Source organism: Neodiprion lecontei, chromosome 5 (genome assembly GCF_021901455.1).
Source record: "Neodiprion lecontei isolate iyNeoLeco1 chromosome 5, iyNeoLeco1.1, whole genome shotgun sequence".
NCBI lineage: Eukaryota > Metazoa > Arthropoda > Insecta > Hymenoptera > Diprionidae > Neodiprion > Neodiprion lecontei.
The window spans coordinates 10594044-10619264 of NC_060264.1; the positions used below are offsets into that span (position 1 = coordinate 10594044).

At 38.9% G+C, this 25221-nt stretch overlaps 1 protein-coding gene across 6 annotated transcripts in view; it reads right to left on the reverse strand.

Annotated features, from left to right (window-relative positions):
- Window positions 1-298: 298 nt before the first annotated feature.
- Window positions 299-25221, reverse strand: part of LOC107227006 (glucose dehydrogenase [FAD, quinone]) — a 30658-nt gene continuing 5735 nt past the window's right edge. The window contains exons 1-7 of one of the 6 annotated variants that reach the window (XM_046740248.1): window positions 22709-22936; window positions 21921-22031; window positions 15453-16726; window positions 14896-15175; window positions 14091-14508; window positions 8414-8531; window positions 299-1771 (exon numbers count right to left, since the gene is read on the reverse strand). In XM_046740248.1, coding sequence (XP_046596204.1) covers window positions 1705-1771; window positions 8414-8531; window positions 14091-14508; window positions 14896-15175; window positions 15453-16699 — 2130 coding nt within the window. In that variant the 5' untranslated portion in view covers window positions 16700-16726; window positions 21921-22031; window positions 22709-22936 and the 3' untranslated portion in view covers window positions 299-1704. Of the gene's footprint in view, window positions 1772-8413; window positions 8532-9621; window positions 10284-11483; window positions 11653-14090; window positions 14509-14895; window positions 15176-15452; window positions 16727-20978; window positions 21310-21920; window positions 22032-22708; window positions 22937-25221 lie in introns of those variants that run through there. The other 5 variants (XM_046740249.1, XM_046740250.1, XM_046740247.1 and 2 more) reach the window with 5 other exon arrangements.

The window sequence follows — 25221 nt, forward strand, 5'->3', positions numbered from 1 at the left end:
TTCTACTTAAAATACTAACAATAAATATCCGAGTCCTGATGTACTTCATACTTTGCGAAATACAAAACAATAACATGAGTAAAAATTTATTTTGTACATTTGGATATAAAAAATATTAAGTACGAATGTATTTTGTACTTTGTGAAACAGGAAATACTAATTAAAGTTGCACTGTTAATGTCAAGCCTCACATGCTAATTTGGCATTTTGTGACGTTCTTAAATACCTGAAAAATATTTTGTGTGAGAAAATTATTCCGTGTAAATTCAAAATAGTAGAAGAATAGTTGCAACGTAAATTTTGCAGGTGAAGAATTGATTTATTTTAAGATACATATAGCGGTAAAAATTTTAGATACATCAATTAAACAGCTGCTGCTATGATCGATACAATTGCGTAAATTTAAAATGATAAGATCACATATAATTATATTTAACAGAGAAAAATTTAGATGATATTCGTGACCAGGCAAGTGAGTTATGAGGAGAGATTCTCCGCAATACTATTTGTAGATATTAATAAGAAAAAAGATAGAAATACAATTGGTGTGCCATAGCGTTCATGTCAATTGAGCTGAATTTGACGTACATACGATTCTTTGTCACATCGACAATGAAACTGTAAGATTTGAATATCATAAAAAATATCGAGTTGTTTTTTTCTTTACAGAATCCTCACTTTTTGATAATGGTTAAAGGAAATATACTTGTTATCAGTTTGCAATTCGTCGCAAATAACTGAACAGTTGAAAAAACACCCAACCTTATAATTAGACGATTAGTAGGGAATGTGTTGAAAAATTTATTAATCTAGTCTTAGGTTTGAAGAAGATAATTTTGACAAAATATATATCAACGCAATTTCAGAATTTTTATAGCATGCATAATTGAGTGTTTTTATTATAGTATAGTCATTTAGCATCTACGACAAGAATTAATTTCTATATTGAGAAATAAATTAAGCGTTTCATCCATTTTTATTTCTCGAACAAATCTAGTTCAGTACTGCAGCTCAACTGGCAGTACAACAGAAATCATCGTGAACGACACTTATCGCGTTTATTGAGTTTTTCACTTTCTAACCATATGCTGCCACCTCGTACCAGAATGGAAGTTCAATTTTATCTTTGTCGAGCGACATACCAGTTGAGCGAAGATAAAATGAATGCCTTGAAAGTTCCGAGCGATCCCTACATGATCAACTGACAACTTATCAGAGTTTTACTAATCACGTTCAATTCTGAATAAAAAATCTGTCCGATTTTGCAAATATCATACATTTAAATACATGAGAATATTTGAAAGTTTCTTATTTCATTCAATATCTCGCAAACTAAAATCTTATGCAACAGTTGGTAAGAATGAACCTTGCGATGTTAGAGTTGCTCGGCCGGTATCTCGCTTCGCTGTAGTAACGTCTGGCGGTCCCTGCAGAGGTCTTGACTATGTTCCACTCGGTTTTAAACACCTCGGTCCCTCAGTCAAGGCAGATAGGGTCCGGCACGCCAAACTAGATACAGCTTCTCTATTCCGTTTAGTCGTAAGTGAAATGAGAAATTATGAATGGGTTATTTGAAATTATCAAAACCGTGCTAAAAAATACTAATTTCATTTTTCGATTTATGCGGTATACGTTCAAATAAGCAGCAAATATTGATTTTTGTAGGTAGGGATTTATTTTTTACATCACTTTTCTTTCTGTGCGCTAGGCTAAGACTAAATCGAATAGACAAGCTGTACCCGTATTCCGGTGACCGCTGTCGAGAACTACGCTGTAAAAAAGAACATGAAATTTACAATGCATTTACTATACTATACTATGTCACATGGAATTCATAAACCAGCGATCTAAAATGGAAATTTGTATACAATACAAATAAATAATGGCAAATACATTATCAATGTAAAAAAATGCGCCAAGTACGTATTTTTAGACTTAGGTGAGTAGAAAGTAGAGCGCAAATACGAGTCGCCAATCTTTGCTGTCAAATGTGAAAATAAAGCCAAGCACTATATATCCGCCTCGCAAGAATGGGTCGTGAGTTTGGATCTCACTGCTTCGTCCAGTGATATCGAAAAATCGTTCCACAGTTACATTAGGGTGATCCTCATTTAGAATGTTGACGAATTTATTCCGGATCACCCCACCAAATCAACTATAAATAATTGAAAACCAATTCACAATTTTTTTCAGATTTTTATCTCAACTGTAACCCGTGCCTGTAAGAGGAAGGATTTCCCAGTTTAAAATACACGTGTTTCGGACACGTTGTTAGTATATATTTTACTGTGAGAGTAATAATGTTCGAAAAAATCCATCAATGTGAGGTTCTGTGAGCATGAGTGCTACTATGTGAGAAAAAATTCACATCATCATACCAGGTAATATAGACAATTGCATTTCTTATAAATAAAGAGAAACAGTCAAATTTCTAGGGTGTGCAATTCGTCGAGATTGGTTGGTATGGTGATGTGAATTTTTTCTCAGATAGTAGCACTAATACTCACTAAATCTTCGCAATTACAGATTGATTCGAACATCGTCACTCTTACAATAAAATATATGCTGAGAATGTATCTGAAACAAGTGTATTTTAAATGGTGATATCCATCCATTTACAGGCACGGGTTGGAATTGATATAAAAATCTGAAAGAATTAGGAAATTGTTTTTGAATTATTTATAGTTGATTTGTGGCGTGGTCTGAAAAAAAATCATCAACACCCTAAGTAGTGATAAAGCCATATTTGTCGGGCTATAGAGAGAGTAAAAGGGGGTTGAGGGAGCGTCTAGTCACGTGACTGGCTCGAGACGCCAGAGCATTAGGCAGTTGATAACGAGAGAGAGAAGTGATAGGTCGACCGAGCGAGCGAGACCGTGGAAGTAGAATATTATTTAGTTTAAAAGTATTGTATGTCCGCAGCAGGACCTTAAATAAAAATGATTTAATATCCGTAAATGAATATTTCCAATTTATGTATTTGTGTATGAACATTTTGTTTAAAACTTCAGAAGTGGGATAACCGCGTTCCTTATAGTTAAAAATTAACAAAAAAAAACGTTTAAGAAAAGATTCGCGGCGCTTCGTGGTCGCGATTTTGTCGGTGTGATCTCGAAAGATGGCCCATGATTGACGAAGAGGAATTTGAGCAGTTTGCAGCGGAAGAAATTCGGAAAATGGCCACGGATCGAACACCGTCATGGAGTCATGGGAGAGGACAACGAGTGCCAGGTCCACCAGGAACTTGGGCTCTCGACGACGAGATCGCTAGAGCGCAAAATGGCGGCAGAGAAAACGCGACCGTTACCGGTCCTCCTCCGGAATTCGCGCCAAATAATCAGTTATTACGCACGCAGTCGCGTAATGATATCGGTGCGCAAGAGCTTCCATTTCAAAACGTCAATGATGTGCGAGCGGACGATTCGGGTTCGTCGGGACAGCCTCGAGTTCCCCCACCGGGTCAGTCGACGCCGGCAGCGAACGCGTCTCTAGTCAACGCGGTTCGAGATATATTAGCAAATCAAAACAGAGAAGAAGCCATGGCCCATCTATTCGCGGGATTAATGCTCAACCAGCCAAGGTCGATGCCGAATCAACAACTTGGACCTTCGATTCCGTCGTATCACGTGATTCCCGACTTATCGAGAAACATCGAAACATTCTCAGGTGAAAACGATGGTATTCGAGCCAAAGAGTGGTTGCAGAATCTAGAATCGATGCAACAGTTACATCAGTGGCCAAGAGACTATCTGCTTGAAGCTGCACGCATGCATTTGAGTGATGGCGCGAAAGATTGGTTTCGTTGTCGTGCGCGGGAATTGAAAACGTGGGACGCTTTTCGTGAGGCGTTTCGGCAAGAATTCATATTTCAGGACGATTTGACCACGCGTTTCGATAGAATGAGAGCGAGAGTGCAAGGTAAAGGCGAATCTTTAGTAAAATATTTTCATGCAAAGGCAAAAATGTGTTCCGAACTAAGTTTAACGTATCGCGAGTTAAAAGCGCAAGTGCTCATCGGGTTGTGGTCGCGAGAATTGGCGAATGCAGTCATGCCATCAATGCAATATACGACCACCGAGTTGTTGCACGAATTATTGTATTTCGAGAGTATTTTCGCACAACGCGCTGAGCGAATAAGATCGTCACGCGAGACGACAAGCGCGAGACCGCGACGTCAAGTGGAAGGACCGAGCGGAGACGAGTCGAAAAGAACCGATGTGAGTGCGGGGCGCAGGGACACGAGAAATGTGCCAACCGAGCGTGGAACAAGCACGGATGTGCGTAAATGTTATAATTGTAATAAGGACGGACATATCGCGCGGGATTGTCCGAGCCCAAAGCGTGTGCCTACGTGTTATAAATGTGGTGGTCAGGGCCATATCAGTACACGGTGTACCGGTAATAAAGAACGCACTGTTCAGGCTGTCGGTAAAACAGGTGATACGTCTGCGCAAAAATATTTCAAAAACGCGACAATTAACGGTAGAGACATGGCAGTGTTTATAGATTCCGGAAGTTCCGACTGTACGATGCGAATATCGCGAGTTTTACGCGAACGATTTGAAGTGAAATGGATTTCGATGCCGCTCCAAGGTTTCGGACCACCGGAACATGTGACGACTAGCCCAGGCTTCGTCGAAGCTACCATTATCATCGATGGAGTTGACGTCCCTGGAGTGCCAATAAGGGTTGTGCCCGATGATGTTCAAGGAGTCGACGCGCTCATCGGCCGTACCTTTACGGAAGCGGACAGCGTCGACTGTCACAAAGTTGGTTCCACTCTAACTTTCAGTCGCAATGCTGAATTACCGAGAGATGTCAACGAATCACCGACCCATTTCGTCACCGCGGAAGCAGCGACGCTTCCACCACATACGGTTGGCTTCATAAACGTCGTGAACGATCAACACGATTATGTTTTGCCTGTGTCGAATTTTGGAAACGTTGAGAAAAACGTCGAAGCAAACGATGGAAGATGGGTACGAGGAGAAGTCTCACGAGTGTGGGCAATCGATCGAGCCAACATCAAGACAAGCCCCATCAACGAGGAAGACATCGACGTCGGTCCGGAACAGCCCAAGGAAGTCGTGCAAGAGTTGTGTGAATTGATAAATGAGTATCGAGATTGCGTCTCAACGAATTTGTTCGATTTGGGATGTGCGAAGAATGTAGAGATGGAGATTCAGGTAAACGAGGGATCAAAACCCGTGTGTAGCAAACCGTATAGAACGTCTGAAAAGGAGCGATGTGAGACGAAAGAAATGTTACGTGAGTGGAGAGAAGCGGGAATAATTACCGACACTCAGTCCCCGTATGCTAGTCCAGTGCTGCTAGTTAAAAAGAAGTCAGGCGAGTCTCGTTTATGTGTAGATTTTCGGAAGCTCAACGAACAAACAAAACGCGTACATTTTCCGCTACCAAATATCGATGACCATTTAGCACAGATTCGAAACGGTTCGATATTTATTGTGTTGGATTTGGCTCACGGTTATTTGCAAATACCTTTGAGTAAGGATGCGCGCGAGAAGACCGCAATTATAACGTCCGAAGAAACCGCCGAGTTCACGCGTATGGTCTTTGGTCTCATGAATGGGCCCGCTTTTTTTTCAAAGGCCATGCACCGTGCGCTTGGTCCGTTAAGAGACAAGGTCGTGTTATTCTATTTAGATGACATTTTAGTACCGGGGTCAGATTGGGTAGAGTTGAAAGCTAAATTGCGAATGGTCTTGGAATCCCTTCGAAACGGAGGACTTACCATCAAGCTAGAAAAATGTAAATTTTTGTATAAAAAGGTCTCGTATTTAGGGTATGAACTTTCGGGAAACGGAATCGAACCAGGTGTTCATAAAGTCGCGGCAATTCGGGAGTTTCCGGCTCCGACAAACGTGCACGAAGTGCGAAGGTATTTAGGTCTCACCGGGTATTTTCGGAAGTTTGTACCGCGTTATGCTCATATTGCCGAGCCACTTACCGATTTACTAAAAAAGGATAACGAATTCGTGTGGGGAGACGAACAAAATCGAGCGTTCGAAAGTTTGAGGGCGAAACTGACCGAACAACCTGTCCTTCAGACATTTGATCCGAAAGCCATAACGGAATTGCATACTGATGCGAGCGCTGTTGGTTTGGCGGCGATGTTGATGCAAAGAGATGCGGCAGGTAAACTTCGATTAGTTTATGCGTTGAGTCGTCGAACGAGCGAACCCGAGCGAAGATATCATAGCAGCAAATTGGAATTACTAGCGATCGTTTGGGCTGTTACGCGTTTGCGAACGATGCTAGCAAATATCCCGTTCACCGTAGTATCAGATTGCCAAGCGTTAAGTTATTTAAACACGCAAAAGACGCTAAACCCGCAAATTATTAGATGGAACGACACGCTAAGTGAATACGATTATCAAATAGTCCATCGGGCAGGAGTAAGATTAGCCCATGTAGATGCGCTGAGTCGAGCGCCCGTCGAACCGTCCGATAGCGAAACGAACGCAACGATAATGACCGTTGTAAACGAAGAGGATGCGATCCGAATGTATCAGTACAGCGATGAGGATTTAAAAGAAAAGAAGACGATTTTGCAAAAGAAAGAGAATTTGCGCACAGGGCATGAGAAAAGTCGAGTGACTGACTTAGAATTAGAAAACGGAGTGTTGTATAAACGTGTGAAAGATAAATTGTTGTATGTTGTGCCGCGTGCGATGAGAAAGGCGTTAGTTATGCGTTTTCACGATCTCAAAAGTCATCCCGGGGTGGAGCGTACTGTTTCACGAATTCGAGCTCATTATCACTTCCCTCGGATGAAGGCTTACGTTAGACGTCATGTAAGAGCGTGTATTCAGTGTGTTGCGTGTAAAGGTCAACCAGGAAAGCAGGCGGGCGAATTGCACCCGATTCCACCGGGACATCGTCCTTTCGAAATCGTACACATGGACCATATGGGTCCATTTGTAACAAGTGCTCGTGGTAATAAATACGTGTTTGTAATTGTTGACAATTTAACGAAATTCGCGATCGTGCGTGCGGTCAAGGACACAAAGGCAGTGAACGTTTTGCGTATACTCGAAGAGTTTGTACGGGAATATGGCGCCCCGGAACGTATTATTTCCGATCGAGGAACTTGTTTTACGTCCAAACAATTTGAAGAATTCTGCAGACGCCACGGAATCAAGCACACCGTCAATTCGCCTAGACATCCACAAGCGAATGGGCAAGTCGAGCGGTGGAATGCCACCCTTCTTCCTGCGATTCAAAGCAACTTGAGTAACAACGATGGAAAAACGTGGGATCGAGAATTGAGACGAGTGCAGAGCGATATCAACGAGATGAAGCACGCGTATACCGGTAAAAGTCCTTTCGAGTTAGTCTACGGATACTTGCCACGACGAGACGAGGGCGAAATACGAAAGGTAACGATCGACAACGATAGCACGTACCAGAGACCTGAAAAGTTGCGAGGGGAAGCGCGACAAAAATTAGTAGATGCACAGGCGAAATATAAACAACGTCATGATACCAACCGATTGAGAAATGTAGATTTCGACGTAGGAAGCATCGTATACACGAAGACCGCCCCCAGTACTACCGGAGAATCAACTAAGTTGCACGTCAAGTATCGAGGACCGCTACTTGTGGTTGAAAAGCTCCTGGGCGACACGTATCGAGTTTGTGATCTCAACGACGACGAAAAAGGACGACGTTATGCGTCTACCGCACACGTAAGTCAGTTGAAACTTTGGCGACCGGAAGAGCTTGAGTTCGAAGAGGAAACGGAGTCGGACAACGATTCCGAGGGCTCAGAGGAGCATACGAGTGATTCGTGCGAGAAGAAAAATAAATCGAAGATTCCAAACCCTAGAGCGGAAGGTGAAAAAGACAAAGTGAACGAACCAAGTGAGAATCAGTGTAACGAGCGTGCAAGGCCGAGCCAAGAGGGAACTAGACGTAAATCAGCGCGGGCTACACAGCGTCCCCGGCACTTGCAAGATTACGAGTGAAACGACTGTAAAGCAGAGAAAAGCGTGTAATCTAAGGTGTGAATGTGTACTGTTAAGAACATTGTTGTCATGAGTGTGTGTGAACAAGTAACGCTCGAGGACGAGCTTAAATAGCGTGGCCGAATGATAAAGCCATATTTGTCGGGCTATAGAGAGAGTAAAAGGGGGTTGAGGGAGCGTCTAGTCACGTGACTGGCTCGAGACGCCAGAGCATTAGGCAGTTGATAACGAGAGAGAGAAGTGATAGGTCGACCGAGCGAGCGAGACCGTGGAAGTAGAATATTATTTAGTTTAAAAGTATTGTATGTCCGCAGCAGGACCTTAAATAAAAATGATTTAATATCCGTAAATGAATATTTCCAATTTATGTATTTGTGTATGAACATTTTGTTTAAAAGTAGGGATCACACTAAGTTACATACTTGTCTGAATTAAGGGTGTCCTCTAGTCGATTGTGATATTTTGCATATATCTCCAAATATCGCAGTCCACGTATCTCAAACGCGAAGAAGAGAAAACAACCCCATTCTATACGCAATTCTGAATAAAACACAAACACATTCATTCTCACTTGAAGTAGAAATAAAGAAATGGCATGATATCCAGAATGTACAATTGTGATTTCGTAGAATCCATGCTATTTCTTTATTATATTAGATTAATTAAAATGAGACACCCTGTATATATAACGTTAACGTCAAAATCGTTCAAGGCACCCCCGTAAAATCGGTCATTAGTACGACATTTGAACACAGAAGCGGGTACTTCGAGATGCTGAACATTATGTTGCTTTCAGTCAAAAACATAATACATTGTCATATACATGATTATATTAATATTTCGTAGCTAGTTAAATTTTGTGTAAAATGCCGACAGAAACATTTATGACCGTTCGTCAAGCTTGTATTTAATACGTTACATCCAAGGCTTGTACCTACGTTACATAGTTAGGTCGAATTGCGGTCGTGCTGTTATTTATGATGCATGACAAATGTACGAGAGAATCCTGTACTGACCGTTTATTACGTGCACCGGTCACTATACACATACATATATAATGAATGACAACGAGACAAGAAATATGTCGCATTTGAATAGTTAATACGTAATTACCCGTAATTTCGGTCTTTTCGCTTGTTGTTGGTGTCCAGATGTAAAAAATACATTCATGGAATTTCCGCAACTTAGAAACAACCGGGTGGAAGTTCTCATATACCCACGGAAATGAGTTGCAACGACGTTCGATACAGCAAAATGTGTACTATGCATGGCACTTAACGGGAACTTATATTCCCGCCACAAAGCGTGGTTTAATGGTGGCAAATGATAGCGTTACTGAAAATATCAGCCACTGATCGCCAAATAGACTCGATAGTGGACGGGTACCCTGTCTACATGTTACAGCCTGGAACCATTGGAAGGCGGATGAAGGGCCGGGGGGTCGGCGGAAAGGACAAGTTTGGGGCTCTTTAGAAGCGGGAAATTTGATCGGATACATGGTTCAAAGCTTAGTTTATTTACACGTTGACCAAATGTTTTAAGTAAATTTGAAAACTTTATTCAGCATGTGGTTACCTCCATAGTAGTTCGACTGTACATGTAACAAAAAAAACGCGTATTTTTTTAAAAGGCCGGTAATTCGGGATTAAAACCGGCCGATTTAAATAGAATTCTAATGAAAAAAAGGATATTGGTTATGGACGACGGAAATATTATTTCTGACCTTTGAGCTTTTATTTTGTATTTTCAGCATTAATTGAATTGTTTTATTTCAGTAACACATACGGTGTAAATTTATCAGTATCAGTGATCAAATACATTATAAAACAGTGAAAAATAAAAAATAAATCGGCACAAAGAGGTTCATTACTTACAAATAGGCTGTTTGATAACTTAGTAACAATTTTAAGCAAGGGCAAAAGCTAACCTGTGATTTGTTCTCTTGCGGCTACAACATTTTCCACAATACGAGTACTTTACTATTTTTATTAATTTGCTAACCTTTTTCCTAGTTTCAGGCACTAGGCTTTACCGTTCATCGCAATTCGTTAACTTGCTCACTTCTATTTTATTTTCCGCCGCCATCGAGCTGGTTTCAGATTTGAATTGCCTTTGAAACGGACCCGTAAAAATTGCAAATGGCGCTGATCAATTAGGTCCACTCAGCGGCGCCAGTTCACTATCCAGTCAATACAGAGATCAGTGATATCAGCACCGTATCGACGGTCGAATTACAAGTGGAAATATAGGTTACTAGTGGATTAGCCTACACATTACTTCGCTGTAACGGAAGGTAAACTATTTCCCATGGGAATACCAAATGTATTTTGTGGGAAATCGGTATTAAACAAACTGAGCGGTTCCACTTATTCTATTGCGATAAATTGTTTGGCCGGATGTCATCTGCATGCAAAGTTTGAAACAAGCATTTGGGGCGATTGTGACGGTAATGAAGATGCAGAAACGTAATTAGAAGCCTTGTCATTGAATCACGGAATCACGCAACGGTAATAGGAAGGAGCGTAAAAAAGGTGCTCATTGGACCTTATATCCTGTGGCGCTTAGACCCTCCAGGGCCAGGGCCAAGTGACTAGAAATCACGTTAATTTGAGTGACGCGAAGATTGCTCTAAAAAACTTTCGTGTAACTTCTTGCACTTTTACTAGAGGTTTCGCTCCAAAGGCAGAAGACCGGCAGTTTCGCAAAACCCTCAAGCAGTTGTATTAAATTGGTCGATCCACGAACCTTCGTACAGCTTTGCAAGAAAAAAAATCGATTTGGATGTATGCAATTTTGAAAAATTATAGCGTACACAGACTGGGTGATAAAAATACTTAACATTTAAGATCTCTAGACCTTACTGTTTACACGAAACTCGTTGATCACTGTCATCACTACTTAGAAGTTTTTGCACTTCCTGTCGTGGGCAAGAAATATATCCGCATATGTCTTTTGTGTAAGAAGTTCTGGTCTTTCTAAATATGAAATCTGTTCTGAGGTAAAATATCCTCAGAAATAAGTGCTAAGAAAAATGTTTTTCAGCCCGACTGAACCATAATGTTGACTTTTTTGACCTGAAAAGTGGGACGAAAGTAGCATATTATTCCCTCTTAACTTTTCAGTAAAATGAGATTTGCGGGAAACATGGCCTCAAATTATTTTTTGATTTTCTTCTACTTTTTTTTTTTGTTTAGCGTCGACAGTTCGCCTTCGGCGAAGAAAGAGTAGTGATGAAGGTTCAAAAAGTTGGTAAAACTGGCCATACGTATTGTTATAAAATTTCAATAATATTCTACCTGCCAAACTCATAAAATGATCACACTTACGTACGAATAAAAGAATTATAATGAGTTTTAATCTAAAATTTTTAAAGTACTCAGTAAACTCGTAACCTTTCCATGAGTGAAGTTGAAATTTATCACATTCCTTGGTTTAAAGAAGGATTTAAGTATGAGAATACACATTGATATAAGATGATCGTGCGACGTTCAATGGCCTATTTTTTCTATTTAATGACATATCGAATATATGTATTTTTTTCTCAAGTGGAGGGGGCGCTGCCCCCCCCCCCCTGCAACACCTTTGGTGGGGGCTTTGCCTTCTACACCCCCACCATTGCCTGCAGCCCTGGATCCGCTCTCTCCCTCCAGCTCCAGCCGACCTGCACCCATATATTAATCGTATGCATTTTTGAAAATACATTTTCTCATGATTAATCTACGTTCTCAATTTTAAACCCAATATTGCGAAAGATATATGGAGTGCCTATTTTCAAGTTAATAACGTGGCCGGAGTTGAGTCGGAAATGAAATCTTATATGAAACACAGGAATGCAAGTCGACAAATCTCTTGGTTCGCTCGGGCAGTAAACCCACATGCGGGAATAATCTCCGTCTTTATTCCCTTGTTACATAATGTACTATTTTCTTGAATTCTGAGGCTTGTTTATTTGAAGAGCGATGTGTGTAAAAGTACACATTTTGGAAGGCATCTAGATGATTTTGAAGTTTCTAGAGTCTTAAAAATTCAAAGATTTTCATATCTTAGCATGCAATAAAATATATCCAAATGCAGGCGAATCGAAATTTTCACCCCAAAAAGCTAGCCTAAGGTTCGTGAATCGGCTCACACGCACAGTGAGCTGCCAGACTGCATTGATGAGTTTTGGTAATTTCATACTTTTTTTGAAAGAAAATGGCTGCAACGAAGCTAACAGAATGCCCAAATCGACGATTAATTTGCTTGTGGTAACGATAATACGATAAGAACGATAAATCAAGGCCGTCGATTAATCGTACATTCCTAGTTTCTAGTTTTTCAATTCAACGTGTTATTACTGTAAGGACGTAACTATCAATGATTATGTAAATGTAGAAGAGGAGAACAATCAGTAATTTTCTTATATTTAGGACTTTCTCAAATTTTGTAAACTGCCTTCCTTGTGTTTTTTCTAAATGAAATCACAAGATTTTATCCCCATTGCACCCTCCCCCCTCCTCGCGGGTAAAGTTGAGAGTAAAAGTAAGATTCCCAACTTCAAAGCGGAGCAAAATATGTTCGCACAAGTTCACGCTGTTGCACGGGAAATACACTAGATGGGAATCCATTCCAATAAAGAAACAGTAGTTTCATACCCTGAAATATATATCTTTATTTTATTCCAACCACGAATTTACTAATTTTCAAACTTGAAATAAACCTTCTGTGACGATATTATAAATACAAAAGTGCCCGCGAAATTTTGCTTAGCACAACCATCTCGATTTAGGCGTCAGGCGGGAGAAACGGCTCAGAATTTGAGAGAGTCTACGGGAAGACACCCAACCAACCGGCTTATAATTCCCCGTAGCGATTGTTTAATCATTGTAAACGATAATTCAAATTAAATTAACACATCGACATCGCCAGTAAATAGCCGTACGAATCTTATCGCGTAAGTCAAAAATAAAAAACAAAACTAAGTCACGAGATCCAAGGAATCAACAATTTTTACAAACTTCTTCGCATTACGGAATCGCCGCGAAGAAAACTTAAGACCGTGGATTCCAAATTTTATCGAAAGATTCGCAAAATCACACGGACAATTACACGACGGAGCTGCTGCCGAGTATTAAATCAAGGGATAAGTGATTTTTAATATATTTATGACTGACCAACTTTTTACATTATCACTATAGACAATTTTATATCCCAGGGTGAATTCCGGCGTATTTTATCTTAATTCATTTGTGAATGTTTGGAATGAATGTGTAATTTTAATCGTTAGAACAATGGACAGGATTTAAAGAGTTTTTAAATGTTATTTATATTTTAGTTATATTTCATCTACATTTTATTTATATTTTATTTAAATTTTATTTATTTTTCATTCACATTTTATTCATGTTATTTATATTTCAATAATGTTTTATTTATATTTAATTTTTTCGATTTATAGTCAATGTCATATTTATTATCGTACTCTTAATTTTTTTTTTTTGTAAGCCTGTCCATTTATTTCATATTTTTTCTTTTATGTTGACAATAGACTCAAATTCTTCACCGTCCCCTTATTGACATATGTTTTGGACCCCCACATTAATCAGAATATAGGCAAAAACAATTATTTACACTTCTATATTTCACATAATCTAAATACTGGCTCACAGTTCTTTGTACTATAAATAAAAGCTCACATGTACACCTACCGAGGTAGATTCTGACTGATACAAGGCTGCTAATGTCGTTTGTCACCATCGAGTTAACCTGTATAGCAGGCGACACGGATGGCCTTAAATCGGCCATCCACATCCGGAAGTGTATAATTAGCTCAACAATCGGTGAACATTTCTGACACTCGCCGAACCAGAAATTTAATTACTTGTCAAAAACCGTCGTCACTTTTTGAATAATGACAATCGCGACGAGCTCAATATACGTATAATTGAAAAAATATATTGCAGTTCGTCATGTATCGAGTGATTAGTTATTGCTTAGCTCCTATTGTAGAACTCTTTTCTTGTATTCTGAGTTAAATATAGAATGAGTTTTCGAAATAAGCATACACACAATAAGCAAATATGAAATACCGAAATTGTATAGATGACAGAAAAACATTACTTGTGGAGTTGCAATTTGCGTCGGAATCGGCAGATTGGTTCCGTGCACGTGGATAAACACACCAATCTTCCTTAATGAGATCCGCTGCCTTTTCTGCGATCATAATTACTGGAGCGTTGGTATTGCCAGATACTATGTTTGGCATTATTGAAGCGTCCACTACTCGAAGACCTTCCACCCCGCGGACTCGCAGGCGGGGATCAACTACGGCCATTCCATCATCATCGGGGCCCATTTTACAAGTTGAAGTTGGATGGTAAATCGTCAGCGAATAGAATCGTGAGTAACAGCGCCAATAGTCGTGAGATGGAAAATTTAAGTGCGCACATTCGGAAATCAAATTGGGATTAGCTGTGGCGTTAAGTTTCTTCATAGTCGGAGTCTGGCTAAAATTGTAGACAACAACGGCTCCTTCTGCCTGTAATACGCGATATCGATCAATACGTATCAAAACGTATAAACATATTTTCGGTTAGAGTATTAAAACTTCACCCTCAGTTTGCATATCAATTTTACAGGGGGGATTTATTTTTTTTCCCGCAACGAGAAAATTTCGACAAAATGAAACTTAATCCATGCTACTGTGAATAAAGAAATGGATAATTTTTTCGTCAACACGTGGCCCGAAAATGAGTAACATCAGCTCTTACCCTGAAGTGAGATTTTTACTTTACAATCGAAGCTCTTTCGGCGAATACCAAATCTTTGGAAATGTTGCAAATGAAGAGCAAAATTGTACTTTCTTTTTCAAATTTAATATACAGCACGGAATCAGACCCTCTACCACTGAAGATTATTAACTTACCAAAACATCCAAATCATGTGGGTCATCGAAGTAATTTGGAACTATAATCGGAGGGCTTGTAATATTACTATTTCTCAGTTTGATGTAACCTCTGCTCTTTGGGCGCAATAACAATGGTATTACACCGTATGAATCATTACCGATGATATCTGCATTCAAACTGTCGTAGAAGTCTGTTCTCACACCGAAACCGTGCTCAATACCTGCTTTATTCAAATTATCAGCCGTTGATCCGAAGTACAATTGGATATCTGGATAATCCTCGGAACTGTTCGCATACCTGAAAGCATCAACTGATAAAATAGCACAGATCTATATGTGGTTAAAGCATTGTGCACGTGCGAGGTTGACACGAAAGCTTTTTTCACGTACATCTATACCAATTGCTATGAAAAGAAAATCTTCAGCAAGACGATTGGTTCATTGTCTAGTCACAAATCTTACAGATTTTGGACTTAAACTGATTTAACTTGTGTACGTGAAATCTACTGTCTGCGATGTAAAAGTCTACTTGCCATTAAAACATATTCTTGCTAAGTAATTATCAATGCAGTTACCTTGTATTTATAAATGCCAGTACTTCGGACAATGAAGCATCGTACAGTGGACCTTCACGTTGGATCAAAAACTGTTCTGCAGCTGAAAATGTCGATGTTGACAGATTATATGGTGGATCAATCAAGTAGGTAAGTCCGCCGAGGGCGACATGGTCCTGAAGATTTTGCCCAACTCCAGGGCTATCGAGAATAACGCGGATTCCAATCTCCTCTAGATCCTTTTTGGGACCAATTCCCGAGAGCATAAGTAGCTGAGGTGATTGTACACTACCCGCAGATAGTATCACCTCATTCTTAGCACGAACGGTGTACCTTACGTTCTCTCGGACAAACTCGACGCCGTAAGCTTTTTTCGTCGTTTCATTTATCAAAATCTTATGAACCATTGAATTTGTGCTGATGTGAAGATTTGATCGATTAGATATGGAGCGAAGGTAAGCTTTCGCCACGCTGCATCTGAGGCCATTTTGAAGAGTGCCTTGTGGATAGGCAGCTCCAGTTTGCGTCTCTCCGTTGGAATCCACTTCGTCGTAACCCATTTCCTGAATGGCCTTCATGAAATAACTTCCAATCGGATGCTTGTATTTGTAAGTTTCCACGGTGAGATAGCCCTTCGTTCCGTGATAAGGTGATTCACGAAGATCGGAAATCGAGATGTTCTCTGCTTTTATAAAATATGGCAAAATATCATCGTATCCCCATCCTGGATTGCCCAGGTCTCGCCATATGTCGTAATCCTTACGGTTTGCCCGTACATATAGCATATAATTGATAGCACTGCTACCACCAAGTGCCTTGCCTCTGGGCCAACTGCACTGATTGTTAATCATGCCTTTGCAATAGTTCGTTGAAGGTTCAGTCTTGAACGCCCAGTCCATGTAAGTACGTTGAATATTAAGGAACATCGCGGGTATCTCAGATATGACCGCTTCGTCGTCGCCAGCTTCCAGTAGCAAAACATTCCAGTCTGCATTCTCTGTTAATCTGTTGGCAAGTACACCGCCTGCAGATCCGCCACCAATTATCACAAAGTCATAAGTGCTAAGCATGTCTTCCGGAGACACAACGCGTACTCTGTTGTCCCTATCGACGATGTCTGGTCGCATGAACATTATCAGAAGTTCTAAAAATGCCATAAACCCAACCATTGATCCGACGGATAAAGCTGTTCGAAGGCCCTCGAAACTCCATTGTAACAGTGGAGCTGATATCGTGGTTTCTATACATCGTGGAATTTTTATCGCCATGGCGTTTTATCGCCAAGAATTCTTTCACTGTATCAAAAACAAAGAATATAGTTATTACTTTTCCCGTAGCTGAAAATGGTATCGTACTATTTATTCCAAATGATCATCGAATGCAAAAATCATTTTCGTACAGTGACAAATCATGTGCATTAGGGTGAGCCAAAAAAACTAACCTATAGGGAAACCTACAACGCTACAGTCGGCCGAGCACGAAACAAACTCAATCTCAATAAACATATCATAACCCATGACTGTTGAATCTAAACTTAGAATACCGCGGGCGTAATGATTTGTTGGATTGCAATCCTAAGATTAGATTCGACGGCCGTAGGTTATGTTACGTTTATTGAGACCGCCATGACCATCTCCACCGGCAAATATTATTTGTCCTGACAACGTCGAATGTTATTTGGTTTGACAAAGTTTGAATCAGGCGCACGCAATGTTCGACGACTAGGGATACTCACGGTACATGCGTAATGCGTATACGTACGTCTAACTTGTTATTTTTGAAAGAATAAAACTGTTTACATACTTACAACATTGGCCTAGGCATCAAAAAGTTAGACGCTCGACTTTGAAAAGTATCAAAAATAATTCAAAAAATGTTACGAAAGCTCAGAGCTTGACGTTTTATATCAAGCACACACCGTAACGTGTCTACTACCTCCAATTGGTCGAGAGTCACAGTGTGAAGAATGTGAAAAAGATCAAAATCCTGCTTTTAAGATTACCTGAACCAATGTTTCAGTTTTTTCTGACAGAATTATCGAACTTCTGATTAATCATGCATCTTAAATTTTTGCACGAACAGTAGCGTATATCCTTAGAAATATACCCTTATGTAAAATGATACGTCACTCAAGGTCTAAAAATCACTTATTACGCCAGTCCCTGGCTATGCTCTTCCGGCCCCTAGCCCTCGATATGTATACCTATTATTTGTCATACCCGATCAATAGCAGATTCCAAGTCCGGGTTGACAAGACATCACACCATTGGCAATGTACAATAAAAATACACCGAACGACCTTCCAGAGCCGAAATGTGAAAGAAACAAATGTTATTTTCTGGTCTAACCTCTACAACAAGATTTACTTGTTATGAATTTACCAAGAATGAAATCAATAATCGCATACTTGACTATATGTGTTTCATAAACGCACATGTTCGGTTAAGTATCAAATAACTGCACAGATTCCACCTAAACTATACTACTATAGAAATATAAGCACACTCTATCTTTTTTGATTTACTAGAAACTACTGAAATGCCATCTGATTCTGCTATAGTAATTTAAGTTTTATCGTTCATGTAAATCATATATTAAAGACAAGTGATCAGCTCTAACCCTAATTTATTTACATCGCAACGCATAACTGTGTTTAACACCAAAAAAAACAGTGTGCTAAAATAAAAGTTTAAAACAATGGATGACTTAAAAAAATTTTTAACTCTACCACAATTAATTGATTCAGCTAAAAATGCAACAACAAATTTACTACCAGAAGTGTCAAAAGAATAATACACGAATGCTTACGACAAATTGATGTCTTGGAGAACTGAAAAAAATACAACTACATTCTCCGAAAATGTTTTATTAGCTTATTTTAATGATTTATCATCAAATTTTAAAGCCATCATCTCTCTCGCCACAATATTCAATGCTAAAAAAAAACTGATGATTAATCAGAATATTAACATTGAAACATATCATAAACTTATTGCTTTATTAAAAAAACTCAACGTTGGATTTAAACCTAAAAAAGCCAAAGTTTCCACGTCAGAAGATTTTTCAAATTTCTTGAATACTGCACCCGATACCGAACGATTAGATCAAAAGGTAAAAACTATAATGTCTATATAATTTATTAATTAATTATATTAACTACAAAATATACTAAAATGAATTTTTTTTCAGGTTATAATGATCTTTGGTATAAATGGCGCTTGTAGACGAGAAGAACTATGGAATGTAGACGTTAGTAATGTCCAAGAATATGAAAATTCTTTGATCTTAGTAACTTTACCAGACACTAAAACACATAAAACACGTTCTTTCACGGTAACAGATAAATTTTGTACCATCGTAAAAAAATATATAAACTGTCGGCCTACAAACTGCAAGTATACTAAGTTTTTCTTAAACTTCCAAAAAGGTAAATGTACAAGACAACCAATCGGTATAAACAAATTTGGAAGTATGCCTAAAGAAATAGCATTTTTTTTAAATCTATGAGAACTAGAACTGTACACGGGCCACAGTTTCCGCCGAACATCTACGACTCTTCTTGCTGATTCTGGAGCTGACCTAACGACAATAAAAAGACACGGAGAGTGGCAATCAAACAAAGTAGCAGAAGGATACATAGAAGACTCAATTAAAAATAAACAAAGGATTGGTGAAAAAAATCGGACAAAACATAACTATCAATGTTGCGGAATGTCCAAGTACTTCTACATCATCAACTGATATAACTACTAGTATCCAAGAACAAAGTAACCAAAGTCATGGCTATGAAGAAAACGAAAATTTAGAAATACCTCCATTAAAAAAGGCAAAACCTAACTCAACTGAATTTGTTGATACAAATCAACCATTATCACAAATCAACAATAATTCCACTATTAATGAAAGAGTTGATTTATCATCTAATATTAAATTTCCGGGTAAAAACATTATTCTTACTTTAAACAATTGTTCAAATGTATCATTTCATTTCCATGATAAATAATTTGCTATTCAAATTAAAAATCTAATATAAAATATAATATTGAAATTTGATTAATAAATAAAAAAGATATTTATACTATTTATAAAACTATAATTTTTATGCAACAAAAATTAAAATTCAAAATAATTGAAAAAATTACTTTTTAAATTATTATATTACTCTCAAATTCGACTTCCAGATCAGTTTTTGTAAAAAATATTGTATTCTACGTGTGGGATGAGTAGCAAATATGACAGTCGCGATTACGACATTCGCTGTAAGGTTTACGAGACATTCATATGAAGACTCGTGTGGTTGTCGCAACTCGCCTGACGGCTCATAGCGACATCTACCACACTCGTCTTCATACGAATGTCCCATAAACCTTACGCTGCTCATGTCGCAACAACACGACTGTCCGATTATTTGCTACTTATCCCACATGTAGCATAAATAACTATTATCGTCTAGAGATATATTTTTTAGTTCAGTGAAAACGGACTGTAATTGCATTGACGCTTCTAATTTTCATTGCTGTCATCATGACATAATAACGACGTTTCATTTCAGAAATATATTTTCAGATCAAATATCCTCATAACGTAACCCTGATTGGTATTCTTAAACTGATTCTTCCCAGGCAAGATCTGCTTCTATATGCTTTAGGTCTGTTCTAACACATTGGAAGTATTTCATTTTATTATAAAAAAATTTCATTGCAAAGACTTTATAAATGGCTACACTCTAAGGGGTTGGAATTCCGTCTGCAAAATAATTTCCGTCCGCAAGATACGACAAATTCTGTTTCGTTAGCATACTTTTCGGTTGACGGCAATGTGACATAACTTGGAAATATTTCCGGCCATTTCCATTTCCAATTTTCGTTGCAAATACATTACGACTGAATGTACTACCAAAACAACCTGAAACGACTGGTTACAATATTTTATTTCTATTCTGGAGCGCCATATCCGGTTAACATATGATTAGGCGCTCCATCAGATATTAGTACGCAAATAAAAATGGTTTACCTCGCTACCGTGACAGGTGTTCCCGGTACTCTATCCGATAAAACATAACAATTTTCTCCCATTACTCACATTTTTTCGTGTAATTTGATGTAAGTGAAATCTTCGTGATGTTTCAAATAATTTCAGAATACTTATACTTTTTTTCGATGAAGAATGAATTGTCTCAATGTCTTGATAATTTGACACTTGAATTTCAAGCTACCTGTTTGATTCAAAAATAATTCCGATTTTTTCAACAGTTGAACGATCATGAATATGTAAAAATGGTAATGGGTGGAAGAACAGAATCGAGGCCTCAAAATATTGTAGATACGAAACATCCACCAACTTTGGAGTTGGAAATAACATACTATGGGTCTCTCATAACCTTTCGGTAGAAGTGCCGAGTATGTATGACATAATATTTAAACCTGCACTGAATTATTCATTATTTTTTCGATGATTAAGCATTTTTCGAGCGATATAATGGTCAAGAAAAACCATTGCATTGAAAGTACTGTATTGTGTGAAGTATATGTTTTTAATTAGACTTACTATCAGTTACTTACGATATAAGATTAATTTACACGTACGGTGCACTCTCTCAATAGAACTACTCTCATTGCCAATAACAGTGCCGTTTCTTCACTTTCATACTCGGTTGCTGTCTCCTTTTCTCTAACCCAAGATTTTATTTTAAGTAAAACTCTCATTCTCATGTTTTTTTTTCAGTTATGACATCACAATGACGAATTGGCTCGACATAGATTAAAACAACTTGTGCCTGGTGCTCAACAGCCATAAAAAATAATTAGCGGCTTAGGGGGGCGGTCTTCTCTGTATTGGTAACTTTTCAGCTAAGTCGTAGGATAATTATATTCCTGAAATTATGGCGGAATGTATTTCCGCTAACAGTCCTGATTTGAACAGAACTCAAAAATTATAAGTTCATCTAATCCTGCTTCCTAAATATGAATCGATGACAAGAATACCGTTGGGAAACATCAGTGAATATTAGGGTAGATCAAGAAAAAAAAGAAAAAAATTTCACTCCCATCCTTCTCAAATGGTAGTGTTGGCAGAAAAAAGATCCTCCCAAAAGATGAGTTTTCTAGTTCGCAATCAACAAAACAGCGACCTGTTAAAGTTGAGCTAGAGAGGGATGATCTTATTTTTAACAAACCCTAACATTTGTGGGGGTAAGAACAAAAAATTTTTTTTTTAACCACCCTAATGTATATGTACAGAAAATCATTAGAAGATTAGTAAAAAGTCACTGAATCGTCGGCGTGTGTCTACTGGTGTTTTTACAATGGTATACCTATAGCTGGGAATCAGTGAATTTTTTCTATTTCTAATTTGGGGAGTGAAAGAATAGCTGTAAGTGATTCAGTTTTAGTGATGAAGTAGTAATTTTAAACCCTAATGCCAATGGTTGTATCAGAATTGCGTAATTATAAACCAGTGGACTGCAAGCTAGATGATTCTTTTACTTACCGATTATTAGAGGATGTCGCATTTTTGTGATGTGATGAATTGATTAGGTAGAGTAAAAAGATTGTTAAATAATGTCTCCAACATTATTTATATTACAAGGTAATCGTTGTACTTCGTTGAATGATGATAATTAACAGTAAAATTTAGGAACAGAATATTTAAGTTTGTGAATCATTTTAAATCAGCCCGCATTTAAATCGGTTGAGATATCACTAACAATAACTGTAGGTAAAGAGCTACGGTAAATAAAAAAATTCACACAGATGTAAAAACAGAACTGTAATATTCTGGGAGGATAGAAACGAGAGACACGATTATATTTGGGGGGGGGGGTATTTAATTTTTATGATTTTTTAAAAATTTTTCAGGTGAAAGTACGATATTTCAGGAACATTTTGTGAAAATTTCAAGTCGATCCGAGAAAAGTTGACGGTACTACAGCATTTTTGGTATGAGTGCCTCAAATGGAATTTTCAGCACTTGCGCGGCAGGATGAATCGATTTTCCCACAACTTGCTTTTTAAAAGTCGGTGGAGACTGTCACTCAAAATCTACTGAACCGATCGATTTGATTTTTTACACACTTTCTCTACACATATTTAGCGAGATAACCCTGTCAAGTTTCTTTTTTTTTTTAATTTCAAGTATTTTTTATGGGGGCTGAAATGTTGGGTTTTTGATCGAAAATCGGGTTTTTGACTTTAGAATGCCACCACAAATCCAAAAATGGAAAAAACATTTTTTCTCGACAGGGTTACCTAGATAAACTTATAAACTGAAAGAATCACTTTCGCTTTTGTGTTTTACATAATCCAGTCTTGAGCTCTGATGTCCACCGCAAAAGGCTTTTTTTCCGAGGCGCCGGACAAGAGTTGCTGCCACTGGCTCAAATCTTTATATTTTTTCACCAAAATTTCACAGAGTATTCTCCAAATGTGACTTGACAATACCCCACTGGGATAACATTATTTATACCAATTGTTTCTTCAATAAAAATTCATTTACGACGCGCTCTGTTCACGCGCTCGTCTTCAACTGCCCCTCTCTCAGTCGCTAGCGCGATGTACAATCATAATATCGAATAATAGTAATAACATGTTTTCCACGAAAACTCGTATACCGCGTATACTACACTCTCCCTCTCCTGATCGAAGATATTTTTCAACGCAGGTATCGGGGAGCCCAAGATAATTACGATAGTTGATACAAAATAAAAACAACAAAAAACATGTAATGTTCACAATGTTCATACATCGCCTACACATATCACCCACGCACTCACGGTGTATTATGTTTGACAGCCGACCATGCCGATCGACGCGGCCTGTACGATACGTATCATCTTGTTTTTCGCCCCGCTGCGATCCGGCGTTTCTGGGGACTCCTTTAATCATTTGATCGACGTGTCGTTTACAGCTGATGCCGCTATCTGCAACCTGGCATTCATACGTCACGAATGAGGTTAAAATTCTGGTCACTCTGGCCGCAATCCACTTCGGTTTCGCCTTACGGTAATCCCGAATCATCACTCTCTCTCCCACCGAGAAAGCTGTTTCGCGGCTCGGTTGACGATCTTGAATTTAGTCATTTTGTTGGGTCCAAACCCTGACATTGGTTGCCGGTGGCTGTAGTAACGAAAATCTCGTACGCAACTCTCGTCCTAAAAACAGATGAGATGGTGTCTCGTTCGTTGTGCTGTGAGGCGTTGATCGATAATCGATAAGGAACAATATTACTGCCTCGTCGAATGTTTTTCCCGAGTTTACGATGCTTTTAACCTCAATTTTGAACGTATTGACAAAGTTCTCGGCTGCGCCGTTGGTTGCGGAGTGATAGGGTGGAGTGAGAGTATGTTTCATCCCACAACTTTTCAAAAGTCGTTTAAAATTTTCGCTATCAGAAGTCGGTCCATTATCCGTAACGAGTTGCACGGAGAAACCGTAACGGCTGAAAAGCGACTCGAGTATCAGTATTGTCTTTTCCGCTGTTATCGAACCCATGACGAATGCCTCAGGCCACTTGGAATGACTGTCAATCACCACAAGGACAGTGTGATTAAAAACGGGTCCGAGGAATGGCATGGATTCGATTCCACGGAGTAGTAGGCCAAACCCATGGCGTTAAAGCAGTTTTGGCTGGCTCTTTACGTGTTGTTAGACATTGCTCACACTGCTTTACCACATTTTACAAATCGCTATCAATTTTTGGCCACCACACAAAAGATCTGGCCATGGCTTTCAGCTTCGTGATCTTGAAATGACTCGCGTGCAACTCGTAAAAAACCGCTGCACCTAGTTTGTGAGGTATTATCACCCTATGACCCCACAGTACACAACCGGCGTCGATGTCTAACGCGTCTTGCCTTACGAAATACGGTTTTACCTCATCGTTTTTGCCCATCGTCGGTGGGAAACCGTCAAATATCATACGTTTCACCTTGCATAATATCGTGTCATTCATCTTCTCGCTTTGAACATTCTTCCAATCAATCGTCGTACACTCTTTCATCACGAAATTCAAAAAAAAAAAAATGTGCGCCGTCACCTGACAGATGATGTTCCTTTTCATCGCTTTTCGTGCTGTCAGGCAATCTGCTCAAACAGTCGGTTACCATGTTTTGTTTTCCCGGAATATATTCAATTTTATAATTGAACGCAGACAAGAAAATCGCCCAACGTTGCAACCTGGCTGTTGCCATGATCGGTATCGCAGCGAGTGGCCCAAAAATGCGGACCAATGGTTTACTATTCGTTCTTAGGATGAATTCATGACCGAATAAGTATTCATAGAATTTAGTGATGCCGAAGATTATTGCACGCGCTTCTTTATCCAGATGATGATAATTCATTTGCGCCTTGGTTAACGTCTTGCTTGCGAATGCGATTGGTCGCTCTTGGTTATCCGGCCTGACGTGACCGATCATGGCACCTACCGCATATTTAGACGCATCGCAAATTAAGAAAATTGGCAGCTGAGCGTTAAAATGTACGAGCAATTTTGACTGTACCAGATCTTGTTTGATTTGATCGAATGCATTCGTACATTCCTGACTCCATACGAAGTTCTCTTTTTTTAAACACGAATAAAGTGGTTTTAATTCTTGTGCGCATTTCGGAATGAATTTTGCAAAATAGTTCACTGCTCCTAGAAATGATCTTAATTGCGTTACGTCCGCCGGTATGGATGCGTTGTTAATCGCATCCACTTTGTCTGGTATCGTACGAATGCCTCCTTTATCTGTGCGAAACCCCAAATACGTAATCTTCTTTTCAAAAAACGAGCATTTGCTCTTCTTGACTTT